Here is a 17,590-nt window from a genome sequence, read left to right on the forward strand (position 1 = left end):
GTCCATGGGGTGGACATCTGGTGGTCCAGATCCCTCATCCCCTATTAGACAGCGGTGGAACCTGCTGGCAGTTCTGCAGTGCAAGCCCAGTGGAGCAGGGAAGGATCCCTTTTATATGGTTTGCCCTGGTCTGGGTCGTGAAAGGAGACCGATTATAGCCAGTGGTCTGGCTTTTTTTTTTTATTTACCATGCAGCCTGCACTCCTGGAACTGGAATCTCTGCACCAAAGGAAAATATTGGCTTCTATGTATCTTTATTTGTTTTCAGAGTTAAAAAAAAAAAACAAAAAAAAACTGGCTGCACCGGTAGAATGAGCCTCGCAGGGGATGGGGGTCTAGCACCTAGGCTTTCCCCGTCAGCATGGAAACGGTCATTTTCGATTCCCCAGGGGAATCCTCAACTATTGCTAGTGGTTCCCTGTCCCGTGGAGGTACAGAGAGACAATTGCACCGAGGAGGAGTCTCTTAGTTCTGGTAGAGGTCTTCTGCTGGTTTTAATTCGCTTATGCACAAACTTTGTTTAGCGGAACAAGCAGCGGGGGGATGCTGGCTCTCGGCCCCAGTCTCTGTGAATTCTCGGCTGGTCCAGAGGCCTGAGCTATTGAGAAGCTCTTCAGGCCTTCGATGATTTCGGTGTCGGATGTTTTAGGAATCTGGGGCTAAATGCTCTGAAGGTGCAGGCAGGCTTTGCTTAGCCGTCTGGTAGGCTGCAACAATGGTTCTTTTCCCCCCGTGCAGTCGCGTATGCCTGCATTCTTGCTGTGTGGCGGTTGCAAGAGCAGGAATCTGTGCATATAAGGCCGTGGTCTAGTTTTGAGTGCGTACATCTGCGACCTAGACTTGAGTGTGTATTTCTACAGCTACTTGAGCGCCTATTTGCATAGGACTTGTGAGTGTAAGGCCGCAACCTAGACTGGAGTGCATATTTGCGTGGGTAGTTGTTGGCATACGACCACGGCCTATTTGAGTGCGTATTTGTGCTTATACTTGTGCATGTACGACTATGGCCTATGCAAGTGCGTATTTGCGCATATACTTGTGCATGTACGACCATGGCCTATACGAGCGTGTATTTGCACGTATACTTGTGTGCTGATGACCACAAACTAGTTTTGAATGCATATTTGCGCATCCTGGAGGGGTGTGTGTGTGTGTGTATAAGTCCAGGTGGCATTAGTGTGTGTGCAGTCAGTGCAGGGCCAGTGATTGAAACAGGAGGCTTTATGGTCTATCAGTTGGTTAGAGACGAGAGTGGTGCATTTCCTGTTGCTTGCCTGTCTGACAAGGTTACACGGCCATCCAGTCCTGGATCCTATCAGATAATGCAACGTCTGTGGCCTCCATCAGGATGGAAACAAGAATCAGGCAGTGGCTCGAGAGGCCCAGGAGTTGATTCTCTGGGCAGATGAGCAGCTGGCAGCGTCTCACGTCGCCGGAGTGAACAATATTCAGGCGGATTTTCTCAGTCTATGAAAGTTAGGCCCCCGGTGAAGGGGAGCTGCAGAGGCAGCGATGACTTATTCTCAGAAGATGAGGGTATTCCGACCAAAGAGAATATCAAGGTGTTGCAGTTTTCAGCCACTGAACAGAACACACGGAAGGAATCGGAGCTCTGGTGCTGCCGTGGACTTGAGGATTCTTCTTTGTCTTCCCTCCATGGCCTCTGGTGGACAAAGGATTATGGTAAGTAGAGAAACATCTGGGCAACACGATCCTGGTAGCTCCAGAGTGGCCACATCGACTATGCTTCCCACATCTGATTAACATGGCCATAGATAGGCCCCTGAGGTTCAGACATTGGTCAGCTCTTTTCCACCAGGGCCCAATATTTTCAGCTCAGGCAGCTTACTTCTGTCTCGCGGCTTTGCTTCTGAGAGGAGATGACTGAGATGGAGGGGATATTTTGAAATGGTTATTTCCACCTTTTTGCAGACTAGGCGACCTTCTACATCGTTGACGTATGTGTGAATTTGGAGGATCTTCAAGTTCTGGTCTGCTGTTGACTGAGTTCAGCCTCAGTCTGTTCAGGCTATGGTGTCACATATTTTGGCTCTTCTACAGAAAGGTTCTGGTCAATGGACTTTTAACTCTGAGAGTCCAGGTAGCAACATTGAGTTGTCTCCGGTGTAAGGTGCAAGCGTATACTCTGTGCACACATCTGGGGAGCTGAGAACTTGCATTCTGTCTGACTTGGAATCTGAATCTGTCCTTAGAGGATTGTGTGAGGCTCGGTTTGAACCACTAAAGAGATTGTGGTTTGAACCACCAAAGAGAACTATGGTTAAGGACTTCTTAAAGTGGTTTCTTAGTGGCTATTTGTTCAGCCAAGAAAATTTTAGAGTGCCAGGTGTTGTCGTGTCGAGATCCCTTCCTACAGATGACTGATTCGGGGGTATCTTTATGCATGGTGCCTTCTTTTCTGCCTGAGGTAGTCTCGGCGTTCCATCTTACAGTGAAGCTTCCAGTTTTCCAGATTTGGATTCCTCTACGCCTCACATGGGGGATCTTAGGCTCTTTGATAGAAGGCATGCATTCGTGAGGTATCCAAAGGTCACTTGTGATTTCCGTAGATCATATCACTTTTTTTTTGTACTGTGGAGTGGTCCAAAGAAGGGGGAAGTAAGGCATCTGACAACAGTTGTATGGTGGCTGAAGGAAGCGATCGAGTCTACTTACATTTCTAAAGGGCGCCCACTGCTGGGGGGTTTAGGGGTGCACTTAATGCATTCTCAGGCGACTTCCTGGGCTGAGTCACAGCAGGTGTCTCTGTGAAATTTGCAGGGCGGCTACTGGGAAGTCGTCGTACACTTTTGCTAGGCATTATGACTTGGATGTCGGGGCTCCAGCTTCCATGTGCTTTAGTGAGTGTTCTACGAGCAGAACTCTCCAGGTCCCACCCGAGTTAAGGGCAGCTTAGGTACATCCCAGGAGTCTGGACTGATCTGAATAGATACAGGGAAAGGAAAATTGATTCTTACCTGCTAACTTTCATTCCTGTAGTACTACAGATCAGACCAGAGACCTGCCCATTTACTGCGGGGGGGGAATAGTCCGCCGCTCGTACTGTTGCTTTGTATATAGTGCAGAGTTGTTGGAGGTTTTCAGTGCTGATCGCTTATGTTAAATTTGGGAAGCAAGTTTTCCATTGTCTTTTTGGGCAATTTCTCCTTCTTCCGTCTTATTGGAGGGGAGGGAGTTTGCTAGAAGTTTATGGTTGTTGCTGGCATTCTTGGCTTGGGTACAGGTCAATACTGGGGGCCTGCAGGTGGCACACTGGGTTATATATAGTATCAGTGAAACACTGGGTATTGTATAGTGTCAGGAAAAATCCAAGGAGTCTGGACTGATCTGTGGTACTACAGGAAGGAAAATTAGCAGGTAAGAGCCAATTTTCCTTTCTTTACCCCCCTGAACTCGCGAGGCAGTCTGCGGTGATGTCCCCTCACTGGCACATTTTCAGGTGCCCAGGCTGTTATAATACAGAGCAACCATGTCAAATGTCGGGTTATGAACATAAGAGATGCCATCCTGAGTTAGATCAATGGTCCATTGAGCCCATGTATTACTGTCAAGAGTTTTTTCCTTTTTGTGCAAGTAAGCTTTTCTTTATTCTGTTTTAATATAGTGGAAAGAAGAGGCAGCCAGATGAGTTTTGAATCGCATGGGCAGCCTGGCAGGCAGAGTTGCTGAAGCCATATTTGCTGAGTTGGTTTTAGGTTTCTGATTGACCTTGGGGTGAGGTGAGTCTCTGGGCTTTACATACTTTGGGAAACAGAGCCTGCCTTGTAGACGTCACAGGCAAGGGACCAAAGAAGCATTCCTTGGCATGTCCTGTAGGACATGTGTTTCTCATTGCTAGACCCTCCGTTAGACAGGAGACCCAGCAAAGCCCACTCAGAATGTGTCTGTGCACTGTCTGAAGGGCACATCGGTTAGCAGTGGTGGTAGTGGTCATCCCAGCGTTATTGAAGTTGGGCTGCAAGTCAGATTCTCCTGAAATGCAAGTGCAGGTTGTGAGGGTAGAGTCCCTGGACTAGCAGCAGGCCTCAACTCTGCTCCAAAGCAAATTATTCAGCATTGGTGATTCACCTAAGCTTCAGGGGCACTTCTCGCCCATCCCCATTGGGGTTAAAGAGCGATGGTTGCCTCTGTATTTTGTTTCGGGACCTGGGAACATCTGACAGTGCAGGTGAAGTGGGTTTCCAGAGCTGGACTGCATGCAGCCGGTGTCCCACAGATCGATCAAGAGCTGTAACCCCTTTGTAAAATCAGGGGTTCAAATGCTGGCTTAGCTTTTCCGTGTTTTGCTGTAAATCTTTGCAGTATGTAGCAGGCATTGCTGGTTTAGCAGGCTCAGTCACGGATGTGCAGGCCAGGCTGTCCTGCTCAGCCTTTCTTGTTCATGCAAGCAGTTTCTTGTCAATATTCCATCTCCTTGTCGGCCATCGGCATCAAATCCAGCCTGTCCTCAGGTGCCATTTTTTTTGCCTTTTTTGGGGGGGAGTGGGGGAACTTCCTATCCCTGGAATATTTGTGCACAAAGAAAGAGGTGATGCCAGAATTAAAACAAACCGTCAGACTGTCTTGTTCTCCGCCCTGGGCACTTCTAAAGGGGAGAGGGGGCAGCTTTATTCGTGAGGGGTGCCAGTAACTGGTGGCTGGAGCTCCTACATTAAGTGCTGAAAAATGAACTTGGTTATATTTTAAGAAAGTAAGATGATGGAAAAACACATGCAGACTTCCCAAAAAGGAAACTGGGTTGCTCGTGCTTGACAGTGAGACGTTTCTTTTTCTTTCAGAATCTCTGAACGGTGCCAGTTTTCCTCTGGGTCTCCTGCCGTGCTCAGATAATGCAGCAGTTCTCATGGGCAGGCAAAAGCCATTCCCTTACTGAGAGGGTGGATCCGGATGACGTGCGCTTCCCAGGGCACTTCCTAACGCTGCCTGGCAGTCGCGCTTTGCCCCCATTCCCACTCTCTCCTACCAAAGCCAATGAAACTCAAAATCTCTTCCTTCAGTCAAAAACAGAAGCGGGCTGTTCTCCGTGAGAGCTTTTGTATGGAGATGGGGACAGGCTTGCCGAGCCAGCGTGGTGATGTTTTGGCCTTGGCGAGGAAAGAGGTTTTTTTTTTTTTCTTCTGGTGACACTGGTGCTGTGCAGTGCATTTTTATCACAGTAGGCCTCGGGACAAACAGCACCTCTGGGGCAGAAGCGAGGTGGGCACGAAGCCCTTCCGTCCTGTGGGGCTGCAGCCTTTGTAACCTCTGCTTGGGCATGCGGGGGTCTGTGCTTACGAGAAGCGGCCCTGAGGTCTGCCAACCAGCTGTGGGCCATGCTAGTTCCAGCCAGGCACCTGGAATTTGTTAAAGCAAACCATACAAGCTCGTGAAAAAAAAAAAAAAATGTTGGCAACCAGAAGGGGAAAGGGTTTTCTGCTGGTTTTGACGTGTTCCAGATGATGGAAGAGGTGCCGTCCATCCATCCTGTTACCGCACACCGTAGGATCTGAAAGACCCCAGGCAATGGCTGTGACCTCCTCCGCTGCCCGAGATTCTCCCATGCCTACATGGCATGAGGATGACTCCTGAGTGTGGCCGGCCCATGATTCAGGGGCATCATGCCCGACAAGTGAAATAAACACGTGTGTAGCGGTGACGTGAGGCTCCTCTTCTGAGCTTAAAGGATTAGGTGAGTATAGCCACATACCAGGAAGGATGTGACCCTCTCTTTAAAAAAAAAAACCCGCCACTATAAATCTACATAGGTGAGAGTCTCGCAAACGGACTCTGGTTCGGACCGCCCCCCCCCCTCCCCAGCAAAAGGAATAGCAAATGGCCTGGTTTGGCGTCCTGGCTTGACTTGTAAAACAGCAGCTCACTGCTGGAAGCTTTTGCACAAGATACTTCATGTCGAAAAACAGACTTAAATTAAATATGACGAAATCTGAAAAAAAAAAACCAGGTCAAGCCTCCGATCCAGTTCACTAAAGCTGAGTGCACTTCTGCAGCACGGGGCTCAGGTTTACTGGGAGGGATTCGGTTTATCCTCTGTGTTGGAGGGACTATGTGCATTTATTATTTTAAGGCAGGAATGTCCAAGGGAGGGTCCTGGGAAACCGTTATTCTTGCTCCGTTCACACACTTTCTCCCACTAATCAAGTGGCAAGCTCTGACATTGCCTGAGGAATGGGAGGCCAACAGCAGGAGTACCCAGAGAGAAGGGTGTGCCCCATGGGGGAGGGCGTTTCCGCCATCACACAACGGTGACGCCTAGTGGCCAGAATCAATGCGCTCGCACGTACCGGGTTCTGCGAGAAGCTGTGGCCCTTGGCTGGGGACCGTTGCCGAAAATGAAGTTCGGGGGTGGGGGGTGGGGAGAGTGCTGGGGTAGTAGTTGAGAATGAATGCTCATGGTGCCATAGCTCAGTGGAGCAGTATTTGCCAGCCCTGCCCTGGAGGCACACCTTGCCAGTCAGGTTATCAGGCACTGCCTCCGCTGTATGCGAAGGTCTCTTGCCTATTCATCGGGGCAGTCATGAAAACCCAGCTGGACAGGTGTGCCCCCCAGGAGAGGGCTGGCAAACGCTGCATTAGAGGGTTTGGGTGTTTCTGTTCATGGGCCGTGTGCTGCAGGTTCCTGCCTCTTGAGTCAGTTTTGATGCCACGTACCCTTACTCGGCTGTGCTGCTGCCCTCTGTGCAGAGTTTTGTGCCATTTGATGAAGGCCTGATCTCCTTTCTTGTGGTGGAAGTCGCTGGGAGGAGTGAGTGGGCAGCTTACAGCGTAGAGCAACAGGATGTGTGAGGAAAGGTGGCTGCTGCAGGGGGAGAGGGGGGTCGAACAGAAACCTCTCTACTCCTTGGGCTGTATCCAAGGCTTTCAATGGACCTCATTCTGGAGGTATTTAACACTTTAAAATCTGCATAAAACCCTCTTGAGTACTCAAGACCAACGTTAATGCTTCATTCCCTCTGAAGAGACGGCCTGTGCCCACCGAGCTGCCCACTCTCTCATCTGATGGTCCCCTAAATGTAAAGGTGGAGGGAGGGCTGCCCCCGTGCAAAACATTTCTAGCATTTAATGAGGGGGAAGAGGTGCGGGCACACTTGTGGTCAGATCACGTGCCGCCTGGATCACACAGGTCACCCCGATAGGTTTCTTTTTCCCCATGGCTTGCATGGAATGGAATCCTAGGTAGAGAAGTCAGAACCGGCAAACTCCATGCATGCAATGGGCTGAAACCAGGACTGGATGAGCACCGGTAAACTCCATGCATGCCATGGGCTGAAGCCAGGACTGGATGAGCACCGGTAAACTCCATGCATGCCATGGGCTGAAGCCAGGACTGGATAAGCACCGGTAAACTCCATGCATGCCATGGGCTGAAGCCAGGACTGGATGAGCCTCTTCCGGTTCTCCATGGGGACTGCAAGGGATGGTGGGATCCTGGTAGGATACCAGTGCTTTTGACCGTGGACCTTTTATAAGGGTGTGTGACCTTTTGTTTCTTCTCTTCTATCAGGTTTCTGTTTCACAAGATTTTAAATGCACTTTGGGAGTTTACAGTCGCCTTTTTTTTTTGTTTGTTTTTTTTGTTATTTTGCAGCTGAAGCTGTGGAACAAATACAGAATTTCCAACATTCCCTCTCTGATATTTCTAGATGCCTCCACGGGGAAGGTCGTGTGCAGGAACGGGCTCCTTGTCATCCGCGATGACCCAGAAGGTAAGGATCTGCAGTGGGAGCCTGAACGTGGACCGGCATGATGATATATTATCTCTCTCTCTCTCTCTTTTCCTTTCCTTTCCTGCAAGGTAGCCTAGGGCATGGCGATGTTGTCTAAACTCTGATCTGAAGCAGAAAGAAAATGATTTACTCTGGATCCTAGGTGCTAAGGAAATCTCCGGGCCAGCTCTGCGACTGTACGAATGATTGGAGGAAGTGCAGATGGTATTATGGAGGTTCACGCACCATCAGTCATGCTGCTTCATAAACATGTGAGCAGCCCGCTCTGAGGTGGATGGTCGGGACTGCTTTTTGAGCACACGTGGTATCTGGTGAATATACAAAATGTTTTTCTCTTGACGCTCATCCTAATCCACCTGCCTCAAAAATCTGGGAGTCTGCCCTTAGCTGCCCTACATGGAGAGCTTTCCTGAGAGCTGGTGCAGGAAGCTTGCAGCAGTTAAAGGGAAAAAGCACAAGGCTAAGATTTTATACGGGAGTACAAATACTGGCACATCGCATGCTCTGATGTGCTGGCATGGTTCCTTCTGCGAGGGTGAGGGCATTCCCAGCTGACAGCCCTTGGAACAGTGGAGGAGTATGAAATCCATGCGGGAAGATTAAAAATGAGAATCTCTATATCTTAATCCAGTGCCAGGATGGTGATTTGATTCACAGTTTTATTAGTCTGCAGCGGCCAGAAATTCTCTGCTTCTAAATAAGGCAACAGTTTTTTCCCCATGAGCCTGCAGCAGAACAGAGAAAAATGTATTAAATGGAGACTTTCCGTGTGAAGGGATTTCTGTCCTGCCTTTACAGTTTCAGAAAGAGAGATCAGCGACCGCGCATCACTTTTTAACTTAACAGCGATAAAGAGACGGAAGACCTCCCATCAGTAGTAGTCATTTTTCAAAGCACCGTCTGGAGACGCCACGCTGTTTAAAGTAATTTGCAGAGTTTCAGGTCTGAGCACAAAGAAGTGAAATGACTTGCGGAAGGTCGCAGCTCTGCGCGGTAACCACCAGCTACAGGTCAGGGCGGGCACGGCGCAGGCAGAGGCAGTGCAGGCCGTCCCACATGTACAGCGCTCAGGAAAAAGTGGGTGGAATAAGGAGAAGTACCGTGTCTAATTGAAATCAGCCTTACGTGTAAATTAATTCCGTGTTTCTTGGGACACAATAACATGCAAAGCAGAAACAATAAGACACATTCAGAATCAGTGTGTGTGGAAATAAGTGCGCCCCTAGTTTCCGTAGCACAAGTAATTAGAATCAGGTGCTTAAATAATTGAGGGAACCGCACGACTGAGTTTGGGCATCCTGTCCTATACAAAGGGTCCCCAAGGAGAGTGAGCAAAGATCCATACCATAGCAATCCAAAAGCATGTAAACGTAAACCAAAAAGATTATAACAAAGGGATATCAGCAAGCCGCAACTCTTTAAGGCTTATGCAGACCATCCTGTCTTCTCATTCGTGGATCCCAAAGGAACTATATTTCTCCTTATAGGGTCTCTTTCTTTCTTTCTTTTTTATGCTATTTTGTCAATTGCAGGTGAAAAACCCCAGCAGAGTCAGACAAATAGCACAGAGCAACAGCATAGTATATGTGTCATACATTCTAAACAAAAGAAAGCTCCCAGCGCCAGCTGCTATTTTGGCAATTCCTACATCTGGGGACAGCATTGAAATACAACCAGTCTCATCCATACAAAAGTCCAAAAGGTTTTGAGTTTGGTCTTCACCATAAAAGTTAGTGGGAACTCGTCATGCCATGGGTCACAGAGGACCTGCACAAAAGGGAGCTTCACGCTCCATCTGTCTGAACAGTGTTGCAAAGCCATTTGTAAACATATGGGACTGACAGTCTGCAGAGAGAAGAAAAGATGCAGACTACAGTGAATCTACCCAGGAGCACCATCCTGCCAAGATTACCCCACGCACAAACTAGAAAACCATCCACAAAGAACTTGGGACTAGCATGTACAGGTCTGCAGGCCTCGCTCTGTGAGGGTTCACGACTGATAGGATAGCTGGAAAGAGAGCACTGACTCAGGTTCACCAGGGGGCATCTGCATGACCCCACAGGACTCTGGAATAATGAACCTTGGACAGATAGGAGAAAAATTGAACTTCTTGATCACAATGGCAAACATTTTGTCTGAAAACCAAACACTGCCTTCCATAGTAAGACCTTCATCCCGAGTGTCAAGCATGGTGGTGGAGGTACTGGGTGTGGTGCAAGGAGATGCCACCAGTTACACAGGAATACTTATGGTTGAATGTATCAAAATATATCTTTTTGTCTGAGTTATTTATCCAGTGGAGTTATTTTTCTCTTACCAGAATTCAGATTAGAATAAAACATGCTTGGGTATAAACTGTGCTAAAGTATAAAGGGTTGCACATTTATTTATTTTTCTCAGCACTGTATACCCATGGGCCCACACACCACAGAACAGGTACAGTGCAAGCAGCAGTGCAAGCTTCCCCTCCACACACTGCTCCACCACAGGACAGGTACAGTGCATGCAGCAGCAGTGCAAGCTTCCCCTCCACACACTGCCTCACCACAGGACAGGTACAGTGCATGCAGCAGCAGTGCAAGCTTCCCCTCCACACACTGCTCCACCACAGGACAGGTACAGTGCATGCAGCAGCAGTGCAAGCTTCCCCTCCACACACTGCTCCACCACAGGACAGGTACAGTGCAAGATTCCCCTCTCCCCCCTCACCTCCACACACTGCTCCACCACAGGACAGGTACAGTGCAAGATTCCCCTCTCCCCCCTCACCTCCACACACTGCTCCACCACAGGACAGGTACAGTGCAAGATTCCCCTCTCCCCCCCTCCATACACTGCCTCACCACAGGACAGGTACAGTGCAGGCTTCCCCTCTCCCCCCTCACCTCCACACACTGCTCCACCACAGGACAGGTACAGTGCAAGATTCCCCTCTCCCCCCCGCCACACATTGCTCCACCACAGGACAGGTACAGTGCAGGCTTCCCCTCTCCCCCCTCACCTCCACACACTACTCCACTACAGGACAGGTACAGTGCAGGCTTCCCCTCTCCCCCCTCACCTCCACACACTGCTCCACCACAGGACAGGTACAGTGCAAGATTCCCCTCTCCCCCCTCCATACACTGCCTCACCACAGGACAGGTACAGTGCAGGCTTCCCTTCTCCCCCCTCACCTCCATACACTGCCTCACCACAGGACAGGTACAGTGCAGGCTTCCCTTCTCCCCCCTCACCTCCATACACTGCCTCACCACAGGACAGGTACAGTGCAGGCTTCCCCTCTCCCCCCTCCATATACTGCCTCACCACAGGACAGGTACAGTGCAGGCTTCCCTTCTCCCCCCTCACCTCCATACACTGCCTCACCACAGGACAGGTACAGTGCAGGCTTCCCCTCTCCCCCCTCCACACACTGCTCCACCACAGGACAGGTACAGTGCAAGATTCCCCTCTCTCACCCCCCTCCACACACTGCTCCACCACAGGACAGGTACAGTGCAGGCTTCCCCTCTCCCCCCTCACCTGCACACACTGCCCCACTACAGGACAGGTACAGTGCAGGCTTCCCCTCTCCCCCCTCCACACACTGCTCCACCACAGGACAGGTACAGTGCAAGATTCCCCTCTCTCACCCCCTCCACACACTGCCCCACTCTCACACCATGGGCCTGGACATTAATAGCTATCTCAGAGAAATGCTTGCAGGCTTTTTCCAAATTCCAGATCAGAGTGACTACTTCCACCTTCTTCCCATTTGACCCTAGGTTTGGAGTTCCCATGGGGCCCAAAGCCTTTCAGCGAGGTCATTGTAGGACCCCTGCTGAGGACCAACGGGCAGTCTCTGGACAGTAGCACCCTGGAAGGCGGTTACGTGGGAGTCTATTTCTCCGCTCATTGGGTGAGTGCACCTTCCCAACCTTGCAGTTCCTCCTCCCAGGACCACCTATGAAAAACACAGGGAGCTTTTGTTTTCCTGTAGTTTTGATCCAGGAACACAAGCGATGAGTTAATCTGACAACGGGCATGGTGGAAGGCCCCCTTCCAGCATTCGTGGGGTTAGAAAGGAAAGCCTGGGGCCTATTCCTTACAGGATAAGCACAGTTGGTGTTGACTGACTTTACGCCGCAAATTATGTGTAGGATGGCTTCTCACTGTTTATTTTTTGTAGTTTTCTTTAGAATTCAGTTCTATAGGAAGAAAGAATACCACACGTCCCTTTTCTTTGCCAGTTTTACCTGTTTTCATGTCATGAAAGGGTTTTCTGAATTTTTTTTAATTTTATTTTTTTCTTTCTGGATGAAGCAACAGAATTCACTGAGCTGTTCAGATTTTACAGAAGCTTTAAATCTGGATTTGTATTAAGTGTCTCATAACTGCCAGCTGAATCTCTCCTCCCCCAGCGCCCTGCTATGGAGGTCAGTCTGACTCATGCCCCTGATGGGGGGAACTGTGCCCCACAGGCCCTGCAAGTTCAGTGCAGCGTTAAACCCCTGCCTCCAACGCCCTCCTTAAAACCAGAATAGTGTACCCCAGTGCCCTCTAAGAGCATAAGTGCCGTGCCGGGTCCACTGAGCCCAGCATCGCTGTCAGCCCCACCTCGTGTGATGTCTGTCGTGCTTCTGTCAAACTCGAGAGGGAATTAAGCAGTTTTCTTTCTCGATTCTAGTGTCCCCCGTGCCGGAGCCTCACTCGGGTGCTCGTGGAGTCCTATCGAAAAGTCAAGGACTCTGGCCAGAGGTTTGAAATAGTCTTTGTCAGTGCTGACAGGTGAGTAACATAGGAGCAGCTTTGACTTGTACGGCACTGTTCATCCAAGCTAGATATCCCCCTCCCCCCCAGACTTTACAAGGCAATTCACTAAAAGCATGTGTGGCCACCTCTAGGGTGGCAGCTCTTGGCTGGCAAAAGAAAGGAAGCGTGCTAGTGTGTGGTATCAAATTATAGTTGAGTAAATGGAGTCACGTGGCCGATTCGCTGGCAGAGCTGGATTTGAACTCGGGGAATCCCTGGTGATTTCTCAGGTTCCATTTTCTCACCACCAGACTACCTCTTCCTCCTCCTCATCTCAGGCGCTGGTTTCAGTCCTAGCTAAGCTGTTGGAAATGGGCTCTGAAGCAGCGCTACAGATGTGTGCAGTTAACAGCTGGGTGAGGGCTTTGACATGAGGAATAAACTGTTTTAAAGTTTAGCTGTAGGTGTGAACGGCTGTGCAGTGGGTGCTGGAGGGCTCCCGGCAGGGATGATTCTTATGTAGCTGTTTTTGTAGGGGAGATTGGGTTTTTACAAGGATGCACTTAGGCCTAGGTGAGACAGTTTGGGATGGGTGAGGTAAGACAAGTGCCACAAGGTGCTGAAATAGGATGTTTAGCAATAAACCCCAGCCTCTGGGAGGCTGCGGAAGTTCAGGACACATCTAATGGCGCTCACTGAGTTTTATTTTTGTATCCGTGCCTAGGTCTGAGGACTCCTTTAAACAGTACTTCAGCGAGATGCCCTGGTTAGCTGTTCCCTACAGCGATGAAGCCAGACGATCACGATTAAACCGTCTCTATGGAATCCAAGGTAGTTATTGCCCTCCTGGCCCTGGCTGATCGTACCTAGACCTCATGCAGTGGCATGTAACTGAGTGCATGTGTGTATAGATGCCCTCATTTCTGTAATAGAAAATGTCATGGTAAGATATGGACTCTGGATCCAGCTGGTCTGCCCATGGTGCTGTGCCACAGACCCCAGTTTTGTTTTGTTTGCTAGTGGGAAGGTTTACATATAATCTGTGTTAGCACACACAAAGATAGATCCTATGTGCACCCTCCACAGCCAGGAGCTGAGTGCCTGGGGGGGGGGGGGGGCAGGCAGCTCCCTGCATTTGCCATGACTTCTATTGCAAGAATCCAAATGTGGCCTGCTCAGGTTAGAGTCGGACTTAATGCAGCCGAGAGGGGATAGAGAGCAATTACAGTGCAATCCTTCAAAGTCTCTTGTACGTCTAAAAATCCTATGAGACTAAATAAGGTGAATTGGATTTTTGTTCCCCCTACACTGGATTCTTGCCCTCCTCTGGCTCTCCTGGGTTATTGTAGGCTGCTGCATGCTATTTTGATAGGAACTTAGGCTGGTTCAGGGGTCCTGAGACAATTTTTTTTTTTTTTTTTTTATGGCCTCTACGTGTTTAGAGTTGAGACATTCTCCGAACTCCGTCGTGTGCCTTAAACATGAGCCCTGACTCTGCGTTTCTCAGAGCATAAAACCATGGTTCCCTCCCATAGATCTGACCTGTCAGACCCCTGGCTAAAAATACACATGGCTGCTGAAGGGAAAGGTCTTAAAGAGGTAACAGCAGTTTAGAGGCTTTTAAGGGGGCAATGCCCCAAGTTCTTTTAGAACTGGGGGAAGCCATGTGAAAGTCGTAGTAACCTCCCACCCCTTCCACATAGCTCAGAAACCTAAGTGGTCTTAACCAGCAGACAAGTACTTCTAGGCTGGGTTTGTTTTCCTCTTGTGAATTTTTTTTTTTTTTTTTTTAAGCTCTCTGAAAGTAAAAGCTGGTTTTGTCCTTAGTTTCTGCATTTATTTATTGCTCTTGTGGTTTATTACTGCAGTGAGCACCCTCAGCTTTACCAAAGGCTTATCGGGAGGAGTCAGTTTGCTAAGCCTGAGGGAAGTTCGGGCAGCAGCAGGCAGACAAGTGACCTCATGACACTGGTGGTGGGAGTAGGGTAGGGAAATCGCTGAGCTCTCGCACAACTTCAGACCTGTGCCCTGATAAAATTGCTAAAGCTGGTCATGGATGGATGGTTCTGCAGATTTATTGCCCTCTCCTCATTTCTTGTTGGTGCTTGGAGGATGAGCTTTCTGCAGCTCTTGTATTCTCTTGGCTGCCTGTTCTCAGGCTAATAACGGAATCTGAAGAGACCATTTATATCCTGGGTGGAATGGAAGCCATTAGGAACTGAATTCAAATTTAGTTTCCATCTCATAGTTCAGGGTTTGTGGTGTTCTCAATCTCCTTGGACGCCAGTTTAAACTTTTTTTTAATTTTTTTAAATGTGTAAGAGCCTGATAGAAATGATGAAGGGATGGGGAGACATTTGCATGCATCCACTCGCTCAGGGATGGCTCAAGGCAACCTGTTGCCTACGGCAAGGAATAAGATGTGCTCCCCCTCCTCCCACCCTGGTCTACAGCAGTCTCGCTCCCAAGACCCCCTCTCCCCTAGAGACAAAAGACACTTGGAACCCACTAGGCATTAGGCCTGTTGTAATATGTAATGGGTGTGGGCCTGGCCCTCAGAAAGCCATGAATAAATAATTACAATATTGTGAACCTCCCATACCAAAAACAGCACTAAATGCCATCATTCAGACTACAACCCTACCTGTGAAAAGTCAGGCTCTAAAAACACCAATATACCTCCTATTTAGAAAACAGAACAAGCCAGGGTTCCGAAGATACGTGTACCCAAAAATATTGTGCCAAAGCTTTTAAAACTACATAAGTCCCTTCTTCAGATGTCAGATTAGAGACATTCACATCTAAAGATGGGTTCCTATATTGTCTTAGTAACTCACAGTAGTTTTGCATAATACTTACATAGCTCCAATGAAAACTATCAAGGCCTGCCAAGACTGCCATATCAAATCAGCAACAACCCTACCCAGGAAAGAGCAGCACTGAATATATTACATCAGACCTTAGAAGACCAATACACACCGCCTACTGAAAACTAGGGATGTGCATTCGTGTGTCCATTTGTTTTGCCGCGTTTCACGGCTAAGCACGTATGTGGGCGCCCGTAGACGTAAGCGCATACCATTTGTTTTGTATGCCTAGCATCCATTCGTTAGATATGCGCTTAGCAGTGAAACAAATCAAACGAATGGACACACAAATGCACATCCCTACTAAAAACAGACTAAGACAGACTGGTATAGACTCCTACATAGAAACTAAACATCTTTGCCACACACACACAACATACAATCCTTTAGCCACTGCTGTTACTGGCATTAGTAGTATGGGATCTACTTAGTGTTTGGGCATTTGCCAGGTGATTGTAACTCAGATTGGCCACTTTTGGAAACAGGATGCTGGGCTTGATAGATCCTTGGTCTGACCCAGTATGACAACTTATGTTCTTATGTTACTAAAGACAGAATAAAAGACCAACAAACAACAAAATAAATATAAAACAATCATAAAATATTTCAAAACAACTGATGAATAGAACATCCAATAACCTTTTAAGAAACTTTTTAAAATAAAATTCCCAGAAAATCTGATACCATGGAAGAAAGCAACAGCAAAATGTTAAGAACATAAGAAAATGCCATACTTGGTCAGACCAAGGGTCCATCAAGCCCAGCATCCTGTTTCCAACAGTGGCCCATCCAGGCCATAAGAACCTGGCAAGTACCCAAAAACTAAGTCTATTCCATGTTACCGTTGCTAGTAATAGCAACGGTAACATGGAATAGTTATGAATATGAATAGTTATGAATTGTATATGCGTGTGGTATGTACAAGATGTTGTTATGCAACTGTTGACTTTATTGTACAACACTGTTATCTCAAAAATATATAAAAAAAAATTTCCCAGAACATCAGTATATAATATATGAAAACAGCAGACATATTAAATAACATCCAATAATGGAATTAATAAGGATTTAAAAAATCTCCTGCTCTTCATAGGTAGGATGTTTCAATTTGCAGCCACTCTGAGATTGTTGTGAATTGGGGGAGGGGGAGCTTTGCAGACTTGATCCTCGCAGACCCACACACAGACCCTCGCTCCCTCACACCCACACAAACGGCCTTTCAAACTCCCCCCTTCTCTACACACATACGCAGGATCTCACCCACCTACCCAGGTAGCCCTACACAGCCACTTATTGTTTTTTTTTTCTATGTTGAATCACAAGACAAAATGGGCAGGACAGCGTGCTCATGTCGAAGAAGCACAATTCATTGAGTGGTTCCTGCACCCAATATTACAATCCCTAAAGGCCAGAGTGATTGAGCCCAAAGATTCAGAGGTTCCTTTAGTTTCTCTGAGGACAGCAGGATGGTAGTCTTCACACATAGGTGACATCATCGGATGGAGCCCCGATTACAGAAAACATATGTCAAAGTGTCTCCAATTTTGACTGATCCTCTCTGGGCATGCCTAGCCTACATTATAGCATGCGTTCATGCAGGGTCCCCTCCAGTCTCTTCTTTTCTGCGGAGCCTGTTGTTCTTTGGGCCTACTTTTCAAAAACTTTTTTCATGATTTTTTTCACTTCTCTGCCTCACATGGTCAGCGCAGGGTCTTCCCAGTACTCCTTTTAATGACTTAAGTAGATTTTTCAATGTTTATCGGCAAACTTCTTCTTTTCATGGTCGACACCCCCGGGATGGTGGTGCGTTCGTTGCCTGGTGTCCCTTGCCTGCCTGGTGCTCCTTTTATTTCATGGTGACACCCGGGCAAAGAGGGTGGGGATTTTACTCCCGGTACTTCCTGATACCAAAGAGAACGGGGAGGGGGGGGGGGACGGGACACTCTGCCCCATCCTAGACCTGAGGGCCGTGAACAAGCTCATCAAAAAAGAAAAGTTCAGGATGGTTTCCCTGGGCACCTTGATTTCCCCCCCCCCCCCCCCCCCCCCTTTTTTTTTTTTTTTTGCTCCCTGGATCTCAAAGACGCTTACACCCATATCGAGATCTTCCCAGGTCACGAAGTGTCTCTGATTCGTGGTGGGAAAATAGCACTTCCTGTACCGGGTGTTGTCATTTGGGCTTATGTCAGCCCCATGTGTCTTTACAAAATACCTGGCCGTGGTGGTGGTGCACATTTGCAG

At 48.4% G+C, this 17,590-nt stretch overlaps 1 protein-coding gene across 1 annotated transcript in view; it reads left to right on the plus strand.

The window, feature by feature from the left end:
* Positions 1 to 17,590, plus strand: part of NXN (nucleoredoxin) — a 114,364-nt gene that overhangs the window by 54,565 nt on the left and 42,209 nt on the right. Inside the window, exons 2-5 of the mRNA XM_029611391.1 lie at positions 7,607 to 7,724; positions 11,516 to 11,649; positions 12,418 to 12,518; positions 13,207 to 13,313. Coding sequence (XP_029467251.1) covers positions 7,607 to 7,724; positions 11,516 to 11,649; positions 12,418 to 12,518; positions 13,207 to 13,313 — 460 coding nt within the window. The remainder of the gene's footprint in view (positions 1 to 7,606; positions 7,725 to 11,515; positions 11,650 to 12,417; positions 12,519 to 13,206; positions 13,314 to 17,590) is intronic.

Source organism: Rhinatrema bivittatum, chromosome 8 (assembly GCF_901001135.1).
Source record: "Rhinatrema bivittatum chromosome 8, aRhiBiv1.1, whole genome shotgun sequence".
Taxonomy (NCBI): domain Eukaryota; kingdom Metazoa; phylum Chordata; class Amphibia; order Gymnophiona; family Rhinatrematidae; genus Rhinatrema; species Rhinatrema bivittatum.